The sequence below is a fragment of the Ambystoma mexicanum genome, chromosome 6q (assembly GCF_040938575.1).
Source record: "Ambystoma mexicanum isolate Mex_15411 chromosome 6q, UKY_AmexF1_1, whole genome shotgun sequence".
NCBI lineage: Eukaryota > Metazoa > Chordata > Amphibia > Caudata > Ambystomatidae > Ambystoma > Ambystoma mexicanum.
The window spans coordinates 986897142-986921158 of record NC_090937.1 but is presented as its reverse complement, the minus strand read 5'-3'; the positions used below and the strand labels follow the sequence as shown (position 1 = coordinate 986921158).

Sequence of the window (24017 nt, the reverse complement as noted above, 5' to 3'; positions counted from 1 at the left end):
ATGAGACCATGTATGTATGCTGTATGGGAGCGGAATGAGCCAGTGTATGCTTTATGATACAGCATACACTCACTCATTCACAAGTGCAATATCACTATATGTGTGTTTATACCAGGCCGGGGGCCTTTGATTGGGCATGGTAGAGCTCATTATATCACATGGCTAGCCTGGCATCCAGTCTGGGGGTATTTTCTGAATGTGGCATCACATTATTTACTAACCATCAAGAGTAAAGCAAGCATGATAAGTGTTACTACATGGCTACACTGAACTACATTGATGCAGCCAGTCTGGATGTATTTTCATACTCTTTTATGGCATGTTTTACTGGGCTTCGCAGGTCAAGCAAGCATGATGAGTTAAGTATTATTACATGGCTAGACTGGTGTACATATGCAGCCAGTCTAGATATTGTTCCTTACAATGGCATGGTATTATTCCTGGGCATCAAGGGTAAAAGAAACATGATAAGTGTTGTTACATGGCTAGACTGTCCTACATTAATTCAGCCAGTATGGATTTATTTTCCTAATTTGGCCTGACATTTTTTCACTGGGCATCAAGAATAAAGCACACATTATAATAGCTGCAGCAAGTCAGGATCTGTGGTGTTACTGTGGCATGGCATTTTCATACTGGCATGAAAGGTAAAAGACACATGATAATTATTGAGTGGGTAGACTGGCCTACAAGTTACAGCCAATTTGGATATATTTTCTTACTGTGCCATGACATTTATTTACTAGTCATAGATGGTAATGCAAGCATTATAAGTGTTATTATGTGACTAGACTGGCCTACGTTGCTGCAGCTATTCTGGATGTATTTTCTTACCATAGCCTGGTATCGTTTCACTGGGCATCAAGAATAAAGCCAACAGAAGTGTTATTACATCGCTAGACTGTCCTACATTGGTGCAACCAGTCTGGATAGATTTACTTTCTGTGGCATGGCATTTATTAATGGGGCTAAGGGGGGAACAATAGAAGAAAATCTGCAAATCAGCAGCAAAAAGGTGGCATGAGATGGGCTTGATGAGGGAGGAGTTGACGAGGGTAAAGATTAGTAGGCCCAGGTTGAGTCATGGGGGATTTCCTCTGGGAGGGGAATAGGAATGGTGCTCTCTCTGTTCCAGGAGATGGAAACAATATTGATCAGAGAGTTAGGCAGCCCCCCAGTTAAGTCCAGTGTTCTGAATTGTGATGTTGGGGAGGGTGAGAAAGAGAGAGGAGTGGCCAGTAGTCAGTAATGTGCCAAGAATGTCAATAAGGAGAAGGATGGATGAGTGTTTGTAGTGGCAAGCAGTAGGGAATCATTTGGAGACATAGTTCAGTGCATTTTCTGCAGAGTGACAGCTATGGGTTCAGAGAGCATATTAACCTCCAAGTATGTGGAGATCCGGTTGTAAACCGCGCAATGCAGAATTTTAGAATAGTGGGGAGAAGAGAGACAGGCCAGTAGTTGGTGGGGCTGTTAGGTCATCCAAGAGCTTCCTGAGAATGTGCAGAATGATTACTATTTTACAGAAGGGTGGGAATATCCCAGCTGAGAATAAGAGGAGTAAGAAGGAAGAGAGTTGGGAAAGGGTTAGGGATGCAAGGTATCTGAAAGTTAGCGGAGTGAATCGGAATACAGGGTGGGTTGGCCTTTTGGGAAATGTGATCCAACTCAGTAGGAAAGGTTGGGTGAAGGAGCCAAGGGTGGAGGGAGTGGAGGTAAGAGGGGATGAGGAGAAGAAGTGGATGAGGGGAAAGGGTGAGGAAGGCAGTGAGGTTTCAGATTTTAGAGATCAATGATTATAAATATAGGGTAAGCTCATTGGTTTAGGGGGAAGAGGAGATAGATAGGGAGTATGGCCTGATGACAGTGGAAAGGTTATTGCGGAAGCGCAGAGAGAGGAGATCAGTTTAGTGAAGTTGATGGACTTAGCTGCATCCAGAGCAGTAGTGGGTGCTGAGAGAGTTTCTTGTAGCAGGGCAGGCGTGGAGTGGAGCAGGATGTATGCTGTTGCCACAAATCCATGTGCATATCAAGTTTGAGACAGCGAATCTCGAGAGTGATCAAGGGCATAGGGCGGGGGGTGCATGATGTACAGGTGTGAGAGGGATGACTGCTGTTTGAAAGTTATTGAAGTTCTGTTCAATGGAGGAGGCTTTGGATGATGCAAGAGGTGGGAGAGAGGATCTGAACTTGATCATGGAGGGAGTCAATGTGTTTGGTTTAAAATTGGGATCATATGTAGAAGAGGTGGGATGGGGAGGGGAAGAGATGGGTAATGAGATGGTGAAATGTAGGAGAGAGTGGTCAGTCAGGGAGGGGGCAATAGGTTAGATGAGGGAAGATGCAAGAAAGATAAGGTAATGGGTGTTTCTCGGAACATGGGTCAGTGGGCTGTGGAGTGAGGTAATTTAGGAGACCGTCAAGTTCAAGTGGGTAGGTGCACGAGATTTTCATCAGGTAGACGCCTCCCATATCTCCTGCTCGGTGGACCAGCAGGACCTGTATTGCGGCCTGCTCAAGAACGGTGTAAGTAAAACTCAGCCCAGAGGCTGGTACATCGCTCCTCCCATACATGGCCCCATCTAACACAATCTGCATTGTTTCTAAACCCAGCCTTCCTTCCCTTGCTGATCAGCCCCCACCCCCACCCACAGCCTACCCCCGTACCCTGATTGGTGTTCCAGAGCATCATCTGACCCAGGAACACAACACATTTAAGAGTAAGACGCGGGGCAGCCTTGCCGGGGCAGCTGGGAAAGAGCACAGACTAAGGGTGCCTTCCTACTTGCCCCAGCTCTGCAAACGCATTCACCATCCACCCAGATGCATCAGATGGCTCACAAGGTAAGTTACAGCGTCTTCACTAATAGCTTATAGATCTGTGTGCCATAATGATAGTTTGCCACAGCAAATGTTTGCCTCATTGAATCCCTGCCACTGCAATAGTCTGCCTAGGTGGTGTTTTACCATTGAGAGATTCTTTCACTGTAATATTTTACCAACAGGTTAGTTTTTTGCAGCATTGATAGTCTACCACATTGCTAATTTGCCACACCGCAACTATGCCCCAGCAAGTTTCTGCCACCGCAACACTCTACCAAAGTGATATTCTGCCAAAGTGATGTTTGGCCAATATGATATTCTGCCTTGTTGATATTTTGCCAACAGGTCAGGTTTTGCCACACCTATAGTCTGGCAACATGATAGTTTGTCACAATGAAAGTCTGCCACTCTGATACGTTGCCACAGCAAGCCGTTCCCTCTGTGATTTTCTGCCATTGCAATATTCTGCCACTGAGATGTTTTGCTTAGCTAATAGTATTGTCACATTGATAGACTACCACATTGCTAGTTTGGCACACCAAATCTTTGCCTCTTTGGGGTTTTCCATCCCCCACAATTGTATGCCAGTGCAATCACCTGCACATCTGATATTCTGTCAATGTGATGTTCTGCCATTGTCAGTTTCTTCCATTGTGAAATGCTATGAACAGATTAGTTTTGCCACTCCAATAGTCTTGCATCCTGATAGTTTGTCCCACTGGTAGTCTTCCACCCTGATAGTCTTCCACCCTGATAGTTTTGCCACACTGATAGTTTGCAGTGAATGTTTGCCCCCATGAGTTTCTGCCACTGCAATATTCTGCCAATGCGAGATTCTGACAGTGTGATATTTTGCCAATAGGTTAGTTTTGCCAAACTGACAGCTTTGCCACACTGATAGCTGGCCAAAATGATAGTTTGCCACATCAAATATTTGCCTCTGTGGGTTTCTGCCACTTAGTCGGCAAATATAATATTCTGCCATTGTGATATTTTGCCAATAGTTTAGTTTTGCTACAACTGATAGACTTGCACCCCGATAGATTGTCACACTGAAGGTTTGCTACACTGATAGTTTTTGCAATACAGATAGTTTGCCTCACTGATGGTTTGCCAGAGCGAATATTTGCCTGCACAAGTTTATGCCATTACAATCTTCTGCCAATTTGATATTCTGCCAATAGGTTACTTATTGCCACACTGACAATTTTCCACGGACACGATTTGCTTCTGTATCTGCCACTACAATACATTGCCACTGCAATATTCTGTCAATCTGATGTTCTGCCAGTGTGAGTTTTTGCCATTGTGAGATTCTGCCTTTATGATATTTTGCCAGCAGTTTAGTTTTGCCACACTGATAGTTTGACACCCTGATATCTAGCCATCGTATAATTCTTCCAGCCAATTAGCTTACAGCCCTGATAGTTTTCCACACTGATATTTTGCCACGCTGATAGTTCACCACACCTGCGATCGGTCACACTGATAGTCGGGGCACTGATCGTTTGCTACCGAGATATTCTGCCAATGTGAGACTTTTCCCACTGAGATATTTAGAGATATTTGTGATATTTTCCCTCTGTGCTACCTTGTCCGGAAGGTTAGTGTTGCAACATTGATAGTTTTCCTACTCATAGATAGGCCAACCACTTACAATCCAAATTTCACTGCAAAACTCACAAATGCCATAGCCAGTCTAGCAGTATAGCCTGGCAACATCATCGTATTGTGAGATTTCAACATCTGATTGTAGAGAGAAAACACACCTTCATTAAACTCCCTCAGCTCTTCACCTGAAACAAGTGGTGACTACACCCACCCAACAGGTTGCATACACACTCGATGCACATTTTTGTAAGGATGGGCTTACCGCTATCGCCCCACCGGTACCGATCATTTGGAGCGACCACCACATGATACCTTTCACCATCAGAATCTCAACTGGGGTACTAACCACAAATACAAAACAACCAACGACAATCAAAAGAAACTGGAAGAAGTCCAGGCTAGAAAGCCTGGACCATCTAATGGAGAACAATAAACCGGATATACACCAACTGAACGAAAAGATGCCAGATGCCTTTGAAGATAAACTGCACACATGGATCACAAATATGCTAGATCAACTGACACCCCTGAAAAACCTCAAACCAACAGAAAAAAAGTAGCGGCTAGATGGCTCACTAACAAATTGAGAGCACTTAATAAAACAAACCAAACATTAGAAAAAACATGGACAAAAAATTGCAATCAACCAGACAAAATTAAATAACAGCCGCTAATTCAGCTATAGAAAAGAGCAGTTTTAACAGCCAAGAAAGCACATTATGTAGAAAGAATTCAATCACCAACACAGTCGCAAAAGGAAATATACATAATCATCAGTGAAATAAAAAAAAGGTCTCATGCAGCAATACTACTATAATCGCGCAAACGTTATGTGACAGCATTGTGCTTCATCTCAGAACAAAAATGCACACAATTCAACAGGCCACAGACGCATCCACCTTGAACATAATCAACATTCTACTAGAAACAAGAGCACTGCAATTCAGCACAGCACTCAACCATTTCAAACCAATCTCCAAAGAAAACATCAACAAACTACTAAAGGAGACCAACAAGGCCAGACCTTCCAGCGACTGTGCCTACCTGATGTTTTACAAAATTTCTACTCGTCTATAAAACACCTGCTCTCTATATCCAAAAATGAATGAAACTACCACTGAAGACTGGAATTGTTCCAAAAATATACAAATCTGCTTATATTAAACCACTTTTAAAAAACTAGGCAAGAAAAACTACAGGCCCACAGCAAACATTCCCTATCCTGCAAAAATCTTGGAGAAACACATGTACAAAGTAATGCTCCATTCTGTGGAATCCAATGTACTGCTGTATCAATCCCAGGTAGGCTTTAAACACATCAGAGCTACAGAATCCACACTCCTTTCCATATGGGACCACCTAAAATAAATGCTGACAACAAAACCCAACAACACCCAATCATATACTATTGGACATATCTGCAGCTTTTGAGACTATGAGACACACAATCCTAATCTAAAGACTTGAAGAATCCGGCATTCAAAATGCAGCCCTCACGATGGCTAAAATCATTCCTTACTCATTGACATGAAAGAAGCTACCTACCCCTTTTCTCCTCGAAAACGAGAAACACAACTTGCAGCGTTCCCCAAGGATCAATTCTCTTACCACGTCTCTTCAATATTTACATGGCCCCGCTCATGAAACTAACCAACCCTTATTGACTCACATGCTACAACTATGTAGACAACACCCAGCTTATCTTTAGCATGACAACCAATAATGACTGCGACAATGCTCTCAATATATTCCTCAGCAAGATAAATGTCTGTATGACTCATAAAAACCTAAAGCTAACTCCAACCAAAACAGAAATTATGATCACTCCACGATACAGCAGCCAAACAGAGACATTGCTAGCTTGGTCTTAAGTACTGGGAACACAACCAGAAACCTCAACTGTAATAAAAACCCAGGAAGGGTCACAGACAGGGGCCTCACCCAAGAACTGAGGGTTAATGCAATAATTAGAACATGCTTCTACCATCTACACTTAATAAGCTTAATAAGAGGCCTCCTTCCATACCTAAACTTCGCACAGCAAACCCGTGTCATTATCTCCCTGGTATTATCGATAATAAACTACGCAATTAGCCTATAACTAGGAATCCTTGATTACCTCCCCAGGAAATTACAGCGCATTCAAAATACAGCAACAAGACTCCTTCTCAGAATAAACTGGAGAGAACACATCACCCCAGCCCTGAGAGGTCTGCACTGAATCCACTTCAAAGCTCTCTGCATCGCCCATAGAGCACTACATGGACAGAGAGCTGAATTCCTCCTACAAAACATTCACTCAATACCAGCCATAAAGCACTCTGAGATCATGCACTGACTTGCTTATAGAAACAATGCTCTATGTGAAAACAAAATTAGAAGGAACAGCTTTCTCTATTATCAAAGCCAAAGAATGGAACTCGATTCCTAAAGAAATCAGGACAATTGAGGACCATCTGACTTTTCGGAAACAACAAACAACCTGGTTATTCAGCATTACGGGGCAGGAGCGGACTAATAACAACCATATATCGATCACCCCTCTTTGGGACATCACATATTTTCCATACAAATGCCCAAGACCGTCACAGAGGCATTTGAAACCAAAGCTCTTTTGAGGGTTGATGGAGAGGACCTGTATAAGTGAATGTGGCAATCTCCATAGCCCAATGTACCGAAGCAGCCTATGGCTCGAGACAGATATGAATAGTTCAAACAATTTTTCTGCAATATCAGCTTTCAACATCCTGTTTCTTCGCACCCAGACAAGCCCGACATTACCACTCTATGTTTCTGACACTACACACTCCTTACGCCTGGGTGAAGGTGTATTCCCATGAAAGACGAATCACATAGTTACACTGTGCCCAGTGGGCATCCACAACTAGATACCCAAAACCTCTTAACAATTTTCTTACTCACCACCCTCCCTCACCAAGACCTGACTAAACATGCCTCAGACGGTTAGATAAAACCTGCTTGCTAAAATGCTTCAAACTGCACATCTCTCAAACCAACTCGCAAACCCCCAACTAGCTCAAAACACCCAATAAGTCAAGCACTCAATGTCTCCCATCTGGCAACAATACGCCTCCGGTGTACACAGCAAAACACACCTAGAAAACATACCCTCACAGACGCCTGTTACTCCTGGTTCTACACACATCAACAGCTGAGCACACCACCTGTCTTTTCCCCCTTACTCCCCTAACCAACCCACCCCACTTTTCCTTTCAGAACCACGATAGCACCCGGAGACCATAATAATGGCAGCAGTGCGTGGTATAAATTGACATAACTTAACATAACAGCAATAGGGTCATCAGTAGAAAGAGAGTCAAGTAAGAGGTCCAGGTCAGGGAAGAAGGAGTTCTTTGGACTAATGGGCCTGTAGATCATAAGGAAAGGGAAGGGGGTAGTAGACAAACAGGTGTGTCACAGTGTGCTTAAAAGAGAGCATGCAAAAGTGAAATGTAGAAAAAGTGCTGCAAAATTCGCCCTCTTGATAGAGATGGGGGAGCTATAGAGTGAATGATTAGAGCAAAGCCATAGCTCAGCCGGGGTTCTGGATTGGCTCTAGGAGTCAGGCATGATCAAAGCCAGCATAACAATGGCTGTGTAAATCTGTATTCTTTTCCTTTTATAAAATATCATCTGTAGCTGAGCTGACTCTATAGTCTGTTACACAATGATTGAGCCTTCTTCAAAAAACATACTCTGTAAACTTATGCATGCTTGCAATTTTGGCAGATAAGGCACAGTAAGAGAAAATTAGTTGCCCATTATCCACACAGTTTAGTGGTAAAGCTAGGATTTGAGTTCAGTCAGATATTTAGGCACCTGAGCACATATCATGTTAGCTGATTGGTACAAATATATAACAAGTCATCCAGAAACATATATACATTCTTATCAAGTATGTTAAGCAATTGTGCACAATTCAAAGAACGTGGAGTTTCTGAAGAGCAGAAAGGCATCATTGAAATTCACTCTCAACAGTTTCAAATCTTTTGAGGGGAGGAAATGATGGGGCGTGGCTTGTGATGCCACCAATGTGGAGATGTTTCCTGTGTCCTTGTCTGCATCCCATCTCCACTTGCTGGAGCGTTCTGTCCTGGGACCCCCTTTTCAAAGCTACTTTTTAACGCTACAGGTTTGTGAAGTCCCAGAGCATGAACTAGAAGAGGAGGAGGTTCCAAATGAAATGGAAGTGGCTGTAATCGCCACCAAGAAGCATTGCACTCAAGCAAGGTGGCACTGACAACCCCACAGTTCATGCAGGGATTATAATGCGTGCAGGCCCCACCATGTGAAGAAGCCGACTGCCGCCGAGGCTGTGCTGTGGTGATAAGCAGGGGCCAGGTCCTAAAACAAAGTGGGGGACTCTTTAACTTACCACTTGAATGTAGCGTCACCAGAAATTAGCATATCAAGGTGCCCTCTGAAAAAAGTGGGGGACTCCATCCACTCGTGTGTGTCCCTGACTTGCGCCCTGGTGATAAGCCCATTGGGAGTGAAGTGCCGCTGGTGCGTTGCAATGCACCGAGTCTGTTTCAGATGCAGCAGTGAGGGAAATGTACTCTGCTAATGATGGTCGGTGGTTTCTGGCTGCCTAGCTCCCTGCGTGTCACCCTCTACCGCAGCTCCTTTTCGCCAGACTGGGATTCAAGTAGCCAGAGGACTGTCATCTATAGTGTTGCAAGCCATGTAGACTTAACCACAGGGACTGGAAGTATTACAGGACAGCTGTTTGAAAGGGAGAGATAGTTACAACGCAGAGATCCCGGTCTTCATTTTTGATGGCGGTTAATGCTGCGAGAGGAGGATACCCCAGGATACCTCAGCACCCAGGTGGAGCTCTGGGAATGTGAGTACTAGTGATTTAGGGATTGAAATAAAACTGATCTCATTGCCCCCTCCACGAAGGCATAGAGCAGCAATGCGCTCAATCTGTTATGCAGCGGTCGCGGCACCCCCATTGGGACTCACATGAGGTGTCTTCTCTCTCCACAGGGGGTCTGTGATTTACAGACGTGCAATTTGGATGATGAATCTGCCCCAGGTAAAGGTGCAAAGAGACTGGAGGGGTCAAGTGGAAATGGGCGTACAATAAGGCAAACTGTGCATGATCATGAACATTTAGACGCAAAACAGCCTACTCTGAACCACTCTAAGGTCATGACACTGGCAGAGATCCATGAGGCTTTGAGCTTAGGGCAAAAAGCCACACTCGCTCCTAAAGAACACATTGTTCCTTGATACTAAACAGGAGATCACTGCATCTTCCAGAAACTTTTCCAAGGCGTTGGGAGAGAGATAGAGGGGGAACTGTTTCAGCATTGGAGTGTGGGTTGCAGAGGCAGAAACCTACCACTGCGTCCAGGCACATGATCAAGAGACCTTATCCAATCGGTTCAACGATTGGCGGAGCAGGTCCACAGACTGGCAGAGCAAGAGCAGGAAAATTCAGAGAACCATGACCGATGTAACAACCTTTGCATCAGGGGTATTCCATAGGATATTTCTAAGGAGGACCTAGAGAGCTGAGTCCTCTCTAAGGCCTCCTTAGGAATTTCCACTGTCTCATTCTCCCGCTGCACTAGACTGCAGCCACAGGGTATTTACAAAATTTCAGCAATCAAAAAATCTTATCCCTAGGATCCTCAGAAGGGTCCATTTCTTGGGCACAAATGCAAGCATCATGGCAAAGGACAGGGGACTAAGCATACTCAATGCCACTCAGATCAACTTTAGGGGTTGTGGATTTGTCTCCATCTACAATATTTAAATGCAGAGAGATGCGTAAAATCACATACATCTTGGCTGTGGGACAGACATATTGAATACCAATGGGGCTTTCCCTTTAGGCTCATGTTCACTTATAAGGGCAAGGAGCACCACCCTTTATCGAGAATGGAAGCGACCCTTGATCTCTGGCAAGCTGAGGGGGAGCGAGCAGACTCAGATGCCTCAGCCAAGAATGTGCAGTTGTCTAGAGGATGCCTGCATGCCCGCTGCTGCCGCAGGAGCTTTTGGAAATGCATAACCAGGAGAAATAAGAGTTCCACAATTGAAGGAGTGAAATTACATTGTTTGGTTTAAGCATCAGGTTGGGATTGGGCGTTTTGATGCTGGGGGGTGGACGATCAGATACAAATGTTAGCAGATGACTGGTTTTGTAATTTTTTGAATATCACATGCTTAAATTAGTAGTGGGTACTTCTGTTCGTCCTGGACTAACAGGCTTCCCTTTCATCATAAGTTAAGGGTGGTTATGCTGTCACCGTACGTGGCGTAATGTGTTGATATACCTGACCGCTTTACACTGTGTGGGGAACAACCTCGCAAGATCAAGGCAGCCGCCATGACCTCGCGAGACTGGGAGCCAGCGCACTTGCGCGAAGAGCAAGAGAATGCGATAAGGAGTCACCGGGAGACAAGCAGGTTGATCCCCGCCCCGCCTCCTGTGGTAGGCCTGCGACCTGCCATCATATCCTAAATTGTGACTTGGACATCATCAGCGCAACGCTGTAATGTAGCAGTGAAGCAACTGATGTGATCCCCACAAGGACACTTACTACTTGACTGCAAGTCTACTTTTCCCCATTGTGTGTAACCTGATTATTAAACCTCTAAACCACACTCAGTACCTGTTGTCATTACGCCACAACATAATTGGTGACAAGGATCAAGGATGGAAGTCGTCCATGTCAGCATGCAAGGAGCTACGTCCACTCCAGCATTTCTCCAGTCCCCAGGTAGGCCCGGGATACTTTGGTTGCAGTGATAACCATTGTTTAATACGCACCTGGAAGCTGTGGGTGGATTGGACTATGCAGCGGGGTGGAAAAGGGCGATGTTGCTCAATTCCATGGGTGTCGAAGGGCAGAGAATATTCGCAGGCCTCAAACAAGAGACGGGGGATGGAGATGATGACGATGTGTTCAAGGAGGCTGTGCGCCGCATTGTCAAGAGGTTTTCGAACAAAGAGGACATTGTATTACATGGGTTGAAATTCTACACCAGGAAGCAGGAGAATGGAGAAGCAGTGGATGACACATCACCCGCATGAGGGAGTTGGTGGCCCAGTGTGGAGAACATGATCTGCGATATGCTGGTGGTGCAAACCAACTGCAGAAAAGTTCAGGATAAATTAATTGTGGAGAAAGAGTTGACGAAGCTGTCCACATTGCCTGAGCAGAAGAAGAGACCTTGTGCAGGCGGAAGGAAATGGCGGGATATGCGCCAACCACTGATGTATCTGCAGTGAAATGGAAGGGACACCGGGACAGGCCCTGGAGGGACATTCCTGATGATAAGGGTGAGAAAAAGAAGGGGCCCTGAAGTGTCAGAGGTGTACAAGCACAAAACACCTCGCCAATGACAGAGACTGCCCTGCGAGGAACATGGAATGCTCAAACAGCACAAGGTGCGGGCACATCACAATTGACTGCAGGTGGAGAGGAAGGTAAGTCACGTACACCTAAGACGAAGGATGCCCAAGTGAGGATGAAGAAGGGGCTGATGATAGGCTGACAGTCATCATGGTGAACAGTTCAAGGGCAAGGAGAGAGAAACCACATTGCATAATGAAAGTGAACGGAAACAAAAACCCATTAATGTCCGACTCGGCCTCCGACTTGACAATCTTACCCATTCTAACATACAAGAACATAATAGGATGTCAGGAGGTAGACGTCAGAAGCACCAAACAAATGCCAATGGTTTTCAGAGGAGCATCAGTCGATCTGTTGGGCTATATCAAGGCCAACATAGAGTTCAAAGCCAGACCACAACCAAAGTTTATTCCTCAGAAGAAGGCCCAGCAGTGTTAGGGTGGGATGACCAGCACAAGCTAAAAATAAGATTGTATCCCAGCCCTGAGCATCAAGTGCTTTCAGTGAATACAGGAGGAGCGTCAGCATCAAGGAAGAGTTCCCTGCCCTATTTTTGGAGGAATCAGGACAAATAAAAAATGATGTGCATAAAATTCGGCTCAAGAGTCCAATGGGATATCAGTTAAACACAAGGTGAGGCCTGCGCCTGCAACCACAAGAAGTGCCTTACAGGCCCAACTAGATAAAATGTTCAAGGAAGGTACCGTCAAGATGGTGGAGTCCTCCGAGAGGCTGAGTCCAGTTGTACTTATCAAAAAAATAGCAGTCAAACGAGATAAGAGTGTGTATCGACCTGAAAAGTTTGAACATGGCAGTGATAACAGACAGCTAACCCCTACCAAGCATTAAATAACTAAGTCTTATGATGAAGGAAGCAAAATACTTTTCAGATCTAGATATGCTTGATGTGTACTACCAGATAAGCCTATATAAGGAGTCAAGACCGCTCACAGCGTTCATCACACCCTTTGGCACTTATCAATACACGTGCATGCCATTTGGGTTGCCATCAGCCGCCTCAGCATTTCAAGGGATGATTGACTCCATGTTGCGTAATGTTAGGAATTTATCATACTTTCGGGACAACATTCTCATCTATGCAGAAGATGTTGCAAAACATGACAGAAGCTTCAAGGAGCAGGAGTGCGCCTGAGGTACGAAAAGTGTGCAATACAAGCCAGAGAAGTAGAATATCTGGGATGGGATACAGGGCCTTGAGGGGTGGTGTCAGTCCCAAGAAGAACCTCTTGCAGGCCATAGTCAATGCCCCAGCCCCAAAGTCAAAAGAAGAGCTGCTATCCTTTTGTGACTCGCAGAGTACTATGTAAAATTCGTACCAAGGTTCTGAGAGACTACGTCCCCGTTGAGAGAATTACTGAGGAAAGGGGCAGACTGTCTGGTATTGCCAAGAACAAAAGGCTGCTTTTGAAGAAGTTAAATGAGAATAGTCAATGCCCCATGCCTGAAGTCATTCAATCCAGCATGGCAGACGTACATCACCACAGATGCAACCGTTTATGGGCTGGGAGCCAAGCTCACCCAGAAAAAAGGCGACGTGGAACAAATAATTGTGTTTGCCTCAACAGCAATTAATCATTATTCCACAGTCCAAAAGGAAACACTCACCTGCGACTGGGTCATGGAGTTTTTCAGAACATATAAATGGGGCACGAGATTTCGTTTGGTCACCAACCACAAACATCTAGACCACATGCTGAGTCCAGGAGGCACAAAGACTGCAACACCAAGACTGGTGCAGATAGAAGCCAAACTGCAAGAATACACCTATGAAATCATGTATATTGCATGGTGGAAGAATGCGGACGAGGACTGCATGTCACGGTTGCTAGAGCAGGGTAATGCTGGCACTACATTTCTCCAAGACTAATGCATAATAGCAACTGTGGGTTACCTAAGGAGCTGGGAATTCCTGGAAATGAGTCAAAACCACTGCAACGAGGAACTAGAAAAGGATGGGTCCTTGAGGAAAGTAGCCATGTGGACCCGGAATGGGTGGCCTAGGGAAAGAACCATTCCTGAAGGATTGAGGCCATACTGGAAAGTGAATGAAGATATTTTCGAAAGCCAGAGGGTTAGTGATGAGAGGGGATCAAGTAATACTGCTCACAGCAATGCAGAAGGTAATTTTATGCAGGGCACACTCGGGTCATCTGGGCGGCAACATGACCAGGCGAAGATTGTGAGAGACATACCGGTGGTCGTGAATGGATCAGGACATCAAAGTAATGATTGAAACGTGCCACAAGTGCACCAAGCACCCATGATCTCCACTGAGATTCCGACAAGAGTATGGCACAAGTTAGGGCTTGACTTTATCGGGCCGTTGGACACCAGGGAGCCTGACCACAGGTAGTCATAGTAGACTACTTGTTGAAAGGGTGGAGGCAGAATTTGTAACCAACATCACCACAACCACAGTTATGGAAGATTTGAATGCGATCTTCCAGAGGGAAGGCTTGCCCAAATAAATAGTAACAGACAGTGGCATCCAGCTGGTGTTAAGAGAAATGGAAGAGTTTCTAAGAAAACACAACATCAGGTTAATCAGAGACAGCCTCTATCTCCCACAGGCAAATGGGCTAGTGGAGAGGACCAACAGGTTTCTAAAAGGAGCCCTACAAAACAGCCAAGGAGGCTACAGCTTCAGGGATGGATCCCTACAGAACAGCCAAGGAGGCGATAGCATCTCACTGCCTAACCCGAACATGATCACAAATGTGTTGCCCTCCCAACTGCTGAGTGGGAGGGAGCTGCTTCCACCTACACAAATACAAAGGTGCCCTTTCCATTATACAGGAACAGTCCTCGGGTTGCAGAATGTAAGCGAACGATGCTGATTTTGCAAAAAGTATAGCAATGTCATACGCTTTGATTGACAACACTTTGACCTCTGGGTGGGTATCAAACCTCCATATTGATATATATTTTGGGTGGGGGCACCACATTCCTGTAGAGGTCATACTATTATAGGGATTTTTTTGATTCTTAGAACATCATGGGTTTCACATTATGGGTGTTTTTTGGAGTGTTGTTGTGGGGGTTATACATTTTTGGGATTGAGGGTCAGGTTGGATAGCAAGGAGTCGATCGAATATGAGAAGTTTAGGTTTTCGAGTTTTTGACTGGATTCCCAGTGGGACATAGAGGGACACACTATAGAGAAATATTTTACCAGGACACTGGAAAGGTTTGGGTACTCATTAGAAGTGTATATAAAATGTGGGGCTGATTGGAATGGTGTCTACCCAGAGGATAGTCATTCTGAATGTTCAGTGCCTGAACACCCTCTTTAACCGAGGAGATGATTTAAGACACTTACATAACCAGAGAACATACATAGCACTATTAATAGAAATGTATTTACTACACTCTGACCAACAGAGGCTTCGATCGGGGCTTCAACCCCATCAGTTTTTCACCTCTGCCGGACAAAAGAAACACAGGGTGGTGATCTTGTTGGCTACCAAATTGCAGCTGGTGTCTAGGATTCTCATGAGAGACCCACAGTGAAGATGACTGGGACGTCACATACAATTAGGCAATAAGCTACTCAACTCTACAGCAACTCAATACAATTAGGTGATAAGCTAAACAACTCTTCTTCAAACTTCCCTCTGATCCTCTCCTTACTTCTTCTATCATTCCTGACTGCCTAAATGCCATCCAGTTCTGGTCTGCCTCTAATGATCTCTGCCTCAATGCCAGCAAGACTGAGATCCTTCCTATTGGGACTCCAGCTCCCTCTTTCTTCCCTTCACTCTGGCCACCCTCTATGGTCTCTCCCCCTTCTCCTTCATCTGAAGACAGAAACCTTGGCGTCATCTTCGACTCCTCTCTCTCCTTTCTCCTTCATACCCTAGACCTTGCCAAGAGGGCCGATTTTCAACTCCACCTCCTCAGAGTTTCCCTCCTTTCCTCACTTTTCCCCAGAAGCTCAATGTCTCCAGGGCACTGCTACTCTCTAGGCTGGATTACTGCAACATCCTCTTCCTTTATCTATCCACTTCCTCTCTCTGCCCCCTAGAGCTTATCCTGTGCACCCTGAGGCCTACAGGCATGCAGCATGGTAGACAAATTAAAATAAATAAATAAATATAGGCCTGCAAGACTTATCCTTGGCCTCAGGCCCAGGGACCATATCTCTCCAGCCCTAAAATCTCTTTACTGGCTACTGGTTGCTGCAAGGATCAAATTCAAATCCTTCTGCATCCTCCATAAGACTGTCCGGTGCCGGGGACCACGCTGTCTACAACTTACTCTCACCAAATACTATCCCTTCAGATCTTTATGCTCCTCCGGCTCCAGCTCTCTGCATGTCAAACGCTTCTCTAAACAGCAAGCTGGTGGCCGATCTCTTTCTTCAGCTGGCTCCCTCCTCTGGAACAGCCTCCCCCTTCCTCTCTGTCTTGAGCCAGATCTCCTCAAATTCCAGAAACTCCTCAAGACTTTCCTCTTCACCACCTCCTTCCCCCTCTCCCTCCTGTGATAAACCCCTCAGTCGATGAGATTGGTGACCAGGACCCTTATGTGTCCTTTGGGACCCTAGTCCCCCCCAATCACCTTCAGCCCCCGACTACTCCCAGCACTTTCCTTTGGGCGCCCTCTGGACTGTGCTGTCTCACAGGCCTGCACTTATTGTATTGGCAGGTGACCACCCTTTACCAAATGATCTGTGCCAGGCACTTATTTGTTTCTTGCAACGGACTCCCTTGCACTTCCCCTCTGTGGAACTCCTAGCACTTAGCCGCCTCACATTTCGGCTCTCTTGCTCTGCACTTCAGGATGCTCACAAGGCCTTGTAGGACCACCTCTGTCTTTTCTCATCATTGTTATAATAGTTGCCTTTCGTTCCCATGTTCCCTCCACTTTGCCCTGTGGGTGCTTTGAAACGCAATCACTTAATGTATGAGCACCTTACAAATGCACAATAAATATATAAATAAATGTGGTCTTGATATATTGGCCAAATGACCATAGGGGTGAGATTTACACAAACTCTTTTTATCGGGTGACCTCATCAGAAATGGAGGAATTAATTTGCCAATGTGGTGATTTCAAGGTGTCTCAAAATAATCAAGTGTCAAGATCAAGCCAGAAATTGTGTTCTCCGGTTTCCAGGATTACAGCTTTGCCAGATACGATCCAAGATTTTAAACTGGTTGGCATATGGCAGCAAATATCTCCTACAGCGAGGGGATATACATATTACTTTTTGTGTGCACAATTTCACTCTCTCAATCTGTGGGGGAATTTGCAATCTCTACTGAGATAGCGCTGGTCAGTGTCTGACCATTACCTGGTTTCAATGGTGGCGCCGATTGCAACACCTCCATGAGGAGACAGGAGGCAATGTCGAATGAACATTCCTCTGTTGAGTGATTACTCCACAGGAACAACTTGCTACATATTTCTCTGATAACGATAACATCCAAGTTGCTGATCAAATATTGTAGGATGCATGCTATTCCTCTATCAGGGATAAAGCAATTAGTGTTGCTGCTGCACGAAAGAAGTCAAGGAATACGTTCTCTTGCCACTCCCTGCTTTCAATGATGGTGTCTGTTGCACCATCTCGGCGAAGAGGCAATTCTCTCTTGCGTGTTCCCCACACCCACCCTTCCTCTCACCTCTGTCTGTATGCATGCATTAGCTAAATGTACTAGGACTAGTAAGTTCGTCTCTCCTGCCCCCTCCCCCTTTTTGTCTCCCACTCCCTAGCTTGGTCACAACTGTAACACTTCAAGCACTTGCACTAGGAGAAATGTCGTCAGGCCTAGTATGCTAGTTTTTCTGTTTCGATCCTTCGGAAACTTCAAGGCCTAAGAATGATTACTGTATTCCCTTGTTACCTTCCCGCCTTGAAGCGCTTTGAAGCACTCCATCTGTGTATAAGCGCTGTATAAATAAACAATTACAATTACAATAGTAGACATTCTACAGGAGACCTTACTATAAATGTCTCTGATAATGATAATGTCCAGGTTTCTGATCAAATATTGTGGGACGCGTTCATACCCTTTATCATGGGTAAGGTAAGGAATAAGTAAGTACAGGAAATCTTTGCAAATGAATACATCAGACTTGGAAGTTCAACATAGCACCAGGGGGTCACAGATGGTATACACAGAAGGTTGAGCACTGCCCGGGCGGAATTGAGGTCTCTTGAGGTTAAGGCAACTGCATATTCACTGCTAAGCACCAAAGAATTTTACTTTTTACCTTCCGATAAAGCTAATAGGATCATTGCACTTAAATGTAAGACTCTTCTGTCATTTAACTTGATCACAGCCCTCAGGGATAGGTCTGGGAAGATTTGCACAGGGGAAGCCAATAAGCAAAATATTCTCAGTGAACACTTCTCATTCTTATTTTTGGTGCAGGACCTGGTCTCTCAAGTGGAGTATTTGTCAGATCGCTCTCTCCCATCGGTCTCTCCTGTGGCCTGGAAATCTTTGGATCAGGATATAACGAGGTTGCCCAGGTTATAAAGTCCTTCCCACTCAAGGGGGCACACGATCCAGATGGATTATCCGCTCTATTCTATAAGAAGCTTCAGAGGATTCTGATGCCCCACGTGTTATGGCAGTGGTAGCCCAAATAATATAGCTCCTTATCGCTTCCAAGCTCAGGTCCAGTGATGGCCCCAATGGGCGATTCCTCTTTGTTACTCTTACTGAAAGCAGACAGTGATGCTTACGTGTGTGGGCCTTACCACCCGAGAGTGCTTCTTATCGATGATGCTCGTATTTATTTTAAGGTTTTGGCCAATCATCTGGCTCCAGCACTGCCAGATGTTATCAAACCGAATCAGACATGATTCATCCTATGAAGACAAAACAACGACAATACCATAAGGGTCATTGATGAGGTACACATCACTGGCTAAGAAGAATTCCCATTTGCCCTCTCGGTCGACATGGAAAGGAAATGTAACGGAGCAGTTTGGAGCTATCTCACCGAGGTACTCCTTAGGCTTGGCTTTGACCCGTTTTTAAAGGCAAATTATGTTTGCACCCAAACAGTTATCAGGATGAATGCATCCTTTTCAGCACCCTTTAGGATTTCCCGTTGGACTAGGTAGGGATGTCCCTTATCACCATTGATCTTTTCACTTTCTATGGAGCTGTAAGCGTATCGGACTAGGGAGAACAATGGTAGTCATGGTTTACAGGTTCCCTAAATTGGCTCTTTTTTATTAATGAAAAATTCTCACATCCCTGCAACACATGCACAGTTCCTTTCTCCACAATTCCGTTTTCTCTTTTTACAACATGCAGCCTTTGTTCCTCACCAGCTCTCTTTTTCCACGTTCTCCAATTTGCCGCAACCTCTTTGTGTTGACCAAGACACCAACAGCGGGTCAAATCTTAAATCTAAAGTTTGGGGCTACATGAGGTAGGTAGGGATACAGTGCTTTGGTGTCCAAATGATGCTCTTCTCAAGCTTCCTGCCATCGCTGCTGTCCCACTGCGATGCACAAATCTTTGCAAATCCACTTTGGGGTCAGTGCCCATATCCACTTTGCCTGCCCCTAGAACTAGCGTTTCAATCTTGAGAACCTGTTGCATCTTTGATAGGCTGAAACCTTTGCGTTATTTGAGCAAGCTTGTTTTTTTGTGTCCTGCATTGTGTAGGGTTTGTGCTAATTTCCACCTCTTTCGCTTTTCTTTCAGCTGCACTGTGCAGGCCCAGGTATTCCTCCAGAGATGCCTCAGCAAATTTCTCCAGTCTCGGCTGTGCCCCGACTCCCCGTCATCCAGCACTCGCTGTCACGGCTTGGGGACCCAGAGACCTTGTCTCTCCGTGGTTTCTCCAGGGCAGGAGGGGACCCTCCTGAGGGGCCACCTGGGATGGGTGGAAGGCACACATCCCGCTCCTCGCCGTCATCATCCGGGAAGGACAGAGGTCTGCAGCTCGCACCCCTCCAGCACCACATACCAGAGGGCGTGCAAGTGACCAGTGCTGACCCTGCTAAGACCAGGCTGCCGCTCTTTGGTGAGTAAAGAGCCTTAGTCACATAGTGTACAAAGCTCTCAACTGATTGTCATTCGGATTGTCATAAAAATACAATTTTAAACTGTTTGTGACCAAAATAAGACCACAACATTCATGCCAGTGTAAACTTTTTTTTGTATGCACATTTTTATTAACGTATTTACAATAAAACAATACAAACAAACTGTCCAGGAAAACAGAACACAGATCAAATGAAGCCACACCAATTACAAAACCCTCCCCTAGGTTCCCTCATGCAAATTAATTTTCTTCTGCTTACATAAAATAACCCTTTCCAGCAGTGGCATTTTGCACAGGTCCTCAACCCAAGCCGACATATGGGGAAATACAACACTCTTCCAATCCCTCAAAATGACTTTCTTAGCAGAAAGGGCAGCTCTAAAAAACCAACATCTTTGGGATAGGTCAGATCCTCCAAAAGAACATCCTCCCCCAAAATTACAGTTTGAAAATCGAAATCAAGGTTTGTCAATAAGACCGGGTTCATAGCCTCAGTGACTCACTTTGAAGCACTCCCATACCATATGCTCCAAGGAGTACATGCCAGCGTAAACTTGATTGCAGGCCAGCATGTTCGTGTAAGAAGTGACTCGTCAACTTCCTCCACCTGAGTGCTTCACATTTTGTATTTTATTTGTATTTGTTTGTCAGGTTGGTCAGACACCTGTAGCAGAAGTGCTGTGAAGAGGCCAATACAGAAATCAGAGGCAATCCCTTTGCAGAGTCATTTTACTAAGATACAATGATGCAGTTGTTTGCAGGAGCCGGGCAGTGTAGGGGTAAAGCGATGGTACTCATGAAAGGGAACATTTGGTGGGGGGTATACATACATCTGGTGTACGTTTGGGTGAAAGGCCAGTACCATACATGGATACAGTTGTCATACATACAGCTGATACGAATCAGGTAAGGGGACAGCCTTTATAAGATCTCCATAAACCTATATGTATATATACTGTTTTTAGGACTATTGATGAGTGTAAATAGCGTAGTCTTTGAAAACTTTCATAATGAAACAAAGCCATTCAACTGTATGCCAAGCTACTTAAAGAAATGTCCATCTTATAGTTGTCATACGGATTTGTTCAGGCTGCGCTTTCTTCTGTGGCCTACAAGGGAAGTCAGAGGAATGAGGATGAAATGGCCCATACATGAAAGATGTTGTCGATGTTGTGCTAATCAGGATGAATTGGAAACTTTGAGATATTTGTTGGTAGCTGGCCTAAATTATTGGATTTTGTATTTAAGTATTTTGAGAGTTATAAGAGATTAATGGAAGAGAAAGCATGGGCGATGATTTTTTAATTAACTATTATTTATTTATTTGCATTTTTAAAGTGCTCACACAGCCAGGGGGCATCGAGGCGCTGTTACAGATTTTTTGTTGTTGTTTTGTTCTTGTCTTAGTTGCATATTTATAACACGCTTAAATACCCAGAGGTTTCTAAGCACGGACATAGGAATCGAACCTGTGTTGCTTCGTGCCATCTTGCTTCCAAGGCGAGCACGTTGCCACTGAGCTATCCTCCCGGGATTTTTCTAAAGCGATTTTCCCAGATGGCGTATTAAGGGGCCGTTAACATGAATTAATTAGATGGGGCTATTAAATTAGATTGAATTAATTGTGAAGAGTGAATACTGTCTTATCACATTTTGGTGTTTTTATTGCATGTTCATACTATGTGTTTTATTTCACGGCATGACATTTTTTACTTGTATTGTAAGGTTGAAGTATTTCAGCCATATCAATAAAATAATAATACAATATACTGTTTTTACTCACCAGGTTAGGGTAGGCAGGGTGGTCGGGGTTCAATGGAGGACCCTTCACTGGCTAACAGGTGGGGCATGAGCCCATTCCTAAAATGTGCAATTGATTCGATTGCTTTGATATCAGGTGGGCGAGTATTTGCTGAAGCTATGCTATGATTCCGATGCTGTAACTCTAGTGCCCATTGAAAGCAGAGCACACTCGGTCTAGTGGAATGAATGCTCATCCCCATTTGTTGAAAGCACCCACATTTCCTTGTTTCTGACTTTAAAGGAAAGGTTCGCCTAAAATTTTTATTTCAAAAATAGATAGGCAATATTAAAAAAAATATACTCGCACTTTTTAAAAAAAAATTCCTATGTAAAATTTTGAGCTATTCAAGCTCAAAATTTGCAAAAGCAAGCACATGGGCGCATCCATTTTGTGAAATGGATGCCCGCCTGTGCTCTCTTTTGCGGCACTAATGAAGGAAAAGCCAGCCAGCTGTAGTTAACAAAAGCTACCACTGGGAGGCTTTTCCTTCATTGGTGCTGTACGCGGAGGACGGGGACCGGAGACTACAGGCAGAAAAACTGCAGCTTCATCTCGGTAAGTGCTATTTTTTTAATAAAAAGAAACACTAGCTGCGTTTTTTTTCTCTAAGTTTTCCAGGCTGGAGGAGCCCGGAAAACTTAGAAATAAAACCGCAGCTTTAAAAACGTTGTATTTATGTTTGCGGTCGCTTTTGAAGCGACCACAAACATAAATACAACGTTATTGTGTTTGAAAACGCTGCGGTGTTTCTTTCCAAGTTTCTCAGGCTCGGAGGAGCCTGAGAAACTTGGAAAGAAAAACTGCAGCGTTTTCAAACACAACCGCGTTGTGTTTCTGCCTAAATCTGCTTTCCCATTTGGGGCTCTAGGGCTCCCCGTGGGCCCCAAATGGGAAAGCAGATTTAGGTAGAAACACTGCAGCATTTAGCATTGCAGAAAACAACCGCGTAGTGTTTCTGCCTAAATCTGCTTTCCCATTTGGGGATCTAGGGCTCCCCGTGGGAGCCCTAGAGCCACAAATGGGAAAGCAGATTTAGGCAGAAACACTGCAGCATTTAGCATTTCCCATTTGGGGCTCTCGGGCCCCCGTGGGGAGCCCGAGAGCCCCAAATGGGAAATCAGCTGTAGGCAGAAACACTGCGGCATGTAAACACAACCGCGTGTGTTTCTGCCTGCCTTGGCTTTCACTTTGGGTTTCCGGTGCTCTCCTGGGGGAGCACCGGAGCCTTGGGTCTCCGGTGCTCTCCTGGGGGAGCACCGGAGACCCAAAGTGAAACCCAAGGCAGGCAGAAACACACGCGGTTGTGTTTGAAAACGCTGCAGTTTTTCTTTCCAAGTTTCTCAGGCTCGGAGGAGCGCGTTTTCAAACACAACCGCGTTGTGTTTCTGCCTAAATCTGCTTTCCCATTTGGGGCTCTAGGGCTCGCCGTGGGGAGCCCAAGAGCCCCAAATGGGAAATCAGCTGTAGGCAGAAACACTGCGGCATGTAAACACAACCGCGTGTGTTTCTGCCTGCCTTGGCTTTCACTTTTGGTCTCCGGTGCTCTCATTGGGGAGCACCGGAGACCCAAATTGAAAGCCAAGGCAGGCAGAAACACACGCGGTTGTGTTTGAAAACGCTGCGGTTTTTCTTTCCGAGTTTCTCAGGCTCCTCCGAGCCGGAGGAGCCTGAGAAACTTGGAAAGAAAAACCGCAGCGTTTTCAAACACAATAACGTTGTATTTATGTTTGCGGTCGCTTCAAAAGCTACCTCAAACATAAATACAACGTTTTTAAAGCAGCGGTTTTATTTCTAAATTTTCCGGGCTCCTCCAGCCTGGAAAACTTAGAAAAAAAAACGCAGCTAGTGTTTATTTTTATAAAAAAAATAGCACTTACCGAGATGCAGCTGCAGCTTTTCTGCCTGTAGTCTCCGGTCCCCGTCCTCCACGTACAGCACCAATGAAGGAAAAGCCACCCAGTGGTAGCTTTTGTTTACTAGAGCTGGCTGGCTTTTCCTTCATTAGTGCCGCAAAAGCAAAAGCCAGCACAGGCGGGCATCCATTTCACAAAATGGATGCGCCCATGTGCTTGCTTTTGCAAATTTTGAGCTTCAATAGCTCAAAATTTTACATAGGAATTAAAAAAAAAAAGTGCGAGTATATTTTTTTTAATATTGCCTATCTATTTTTTAAATAAAAATTTTAAGCGAACCATTCCTTTAATCTCACCCGCCCCTTGTATCGGAAATCAAGGAGTTGGTACAGTCCATTATGCCATCCTAGAGCATGAATATGCATGTTACCACCACTTTGTCTCCAAGAAAGAGCAGACTAGATGCCCACATTCATACCCTATACACTTTGT

General features: G+C 44.9%; 1 protein-coding gene across 1 annotated transcript in view; it reads left to right on the top strand.

The window, feature by feature from the left end:
• Nucleotides 1-24017, top strand: part of LOC138516409 (EF-hand calcium-binding domain-containing protein 6-like) — a 697038-nt gene that overhangs the window by 17060 nt on the left and 655961 nt on the right. Inside the window, exon 2 of the mRNA XM_069631506.1 lies at nucleotides 19526-19847. Within this exon, the coding sequence (XP_069487607.1) occupies nucleotides 19559-19847 (289 nt within the window). The 5' untranslated portion in view covers nucleotides 19526-19558. The remainder of the gene's footprint in view (nucleotides 1-19525; nucleotides 19848-24017) is intronic.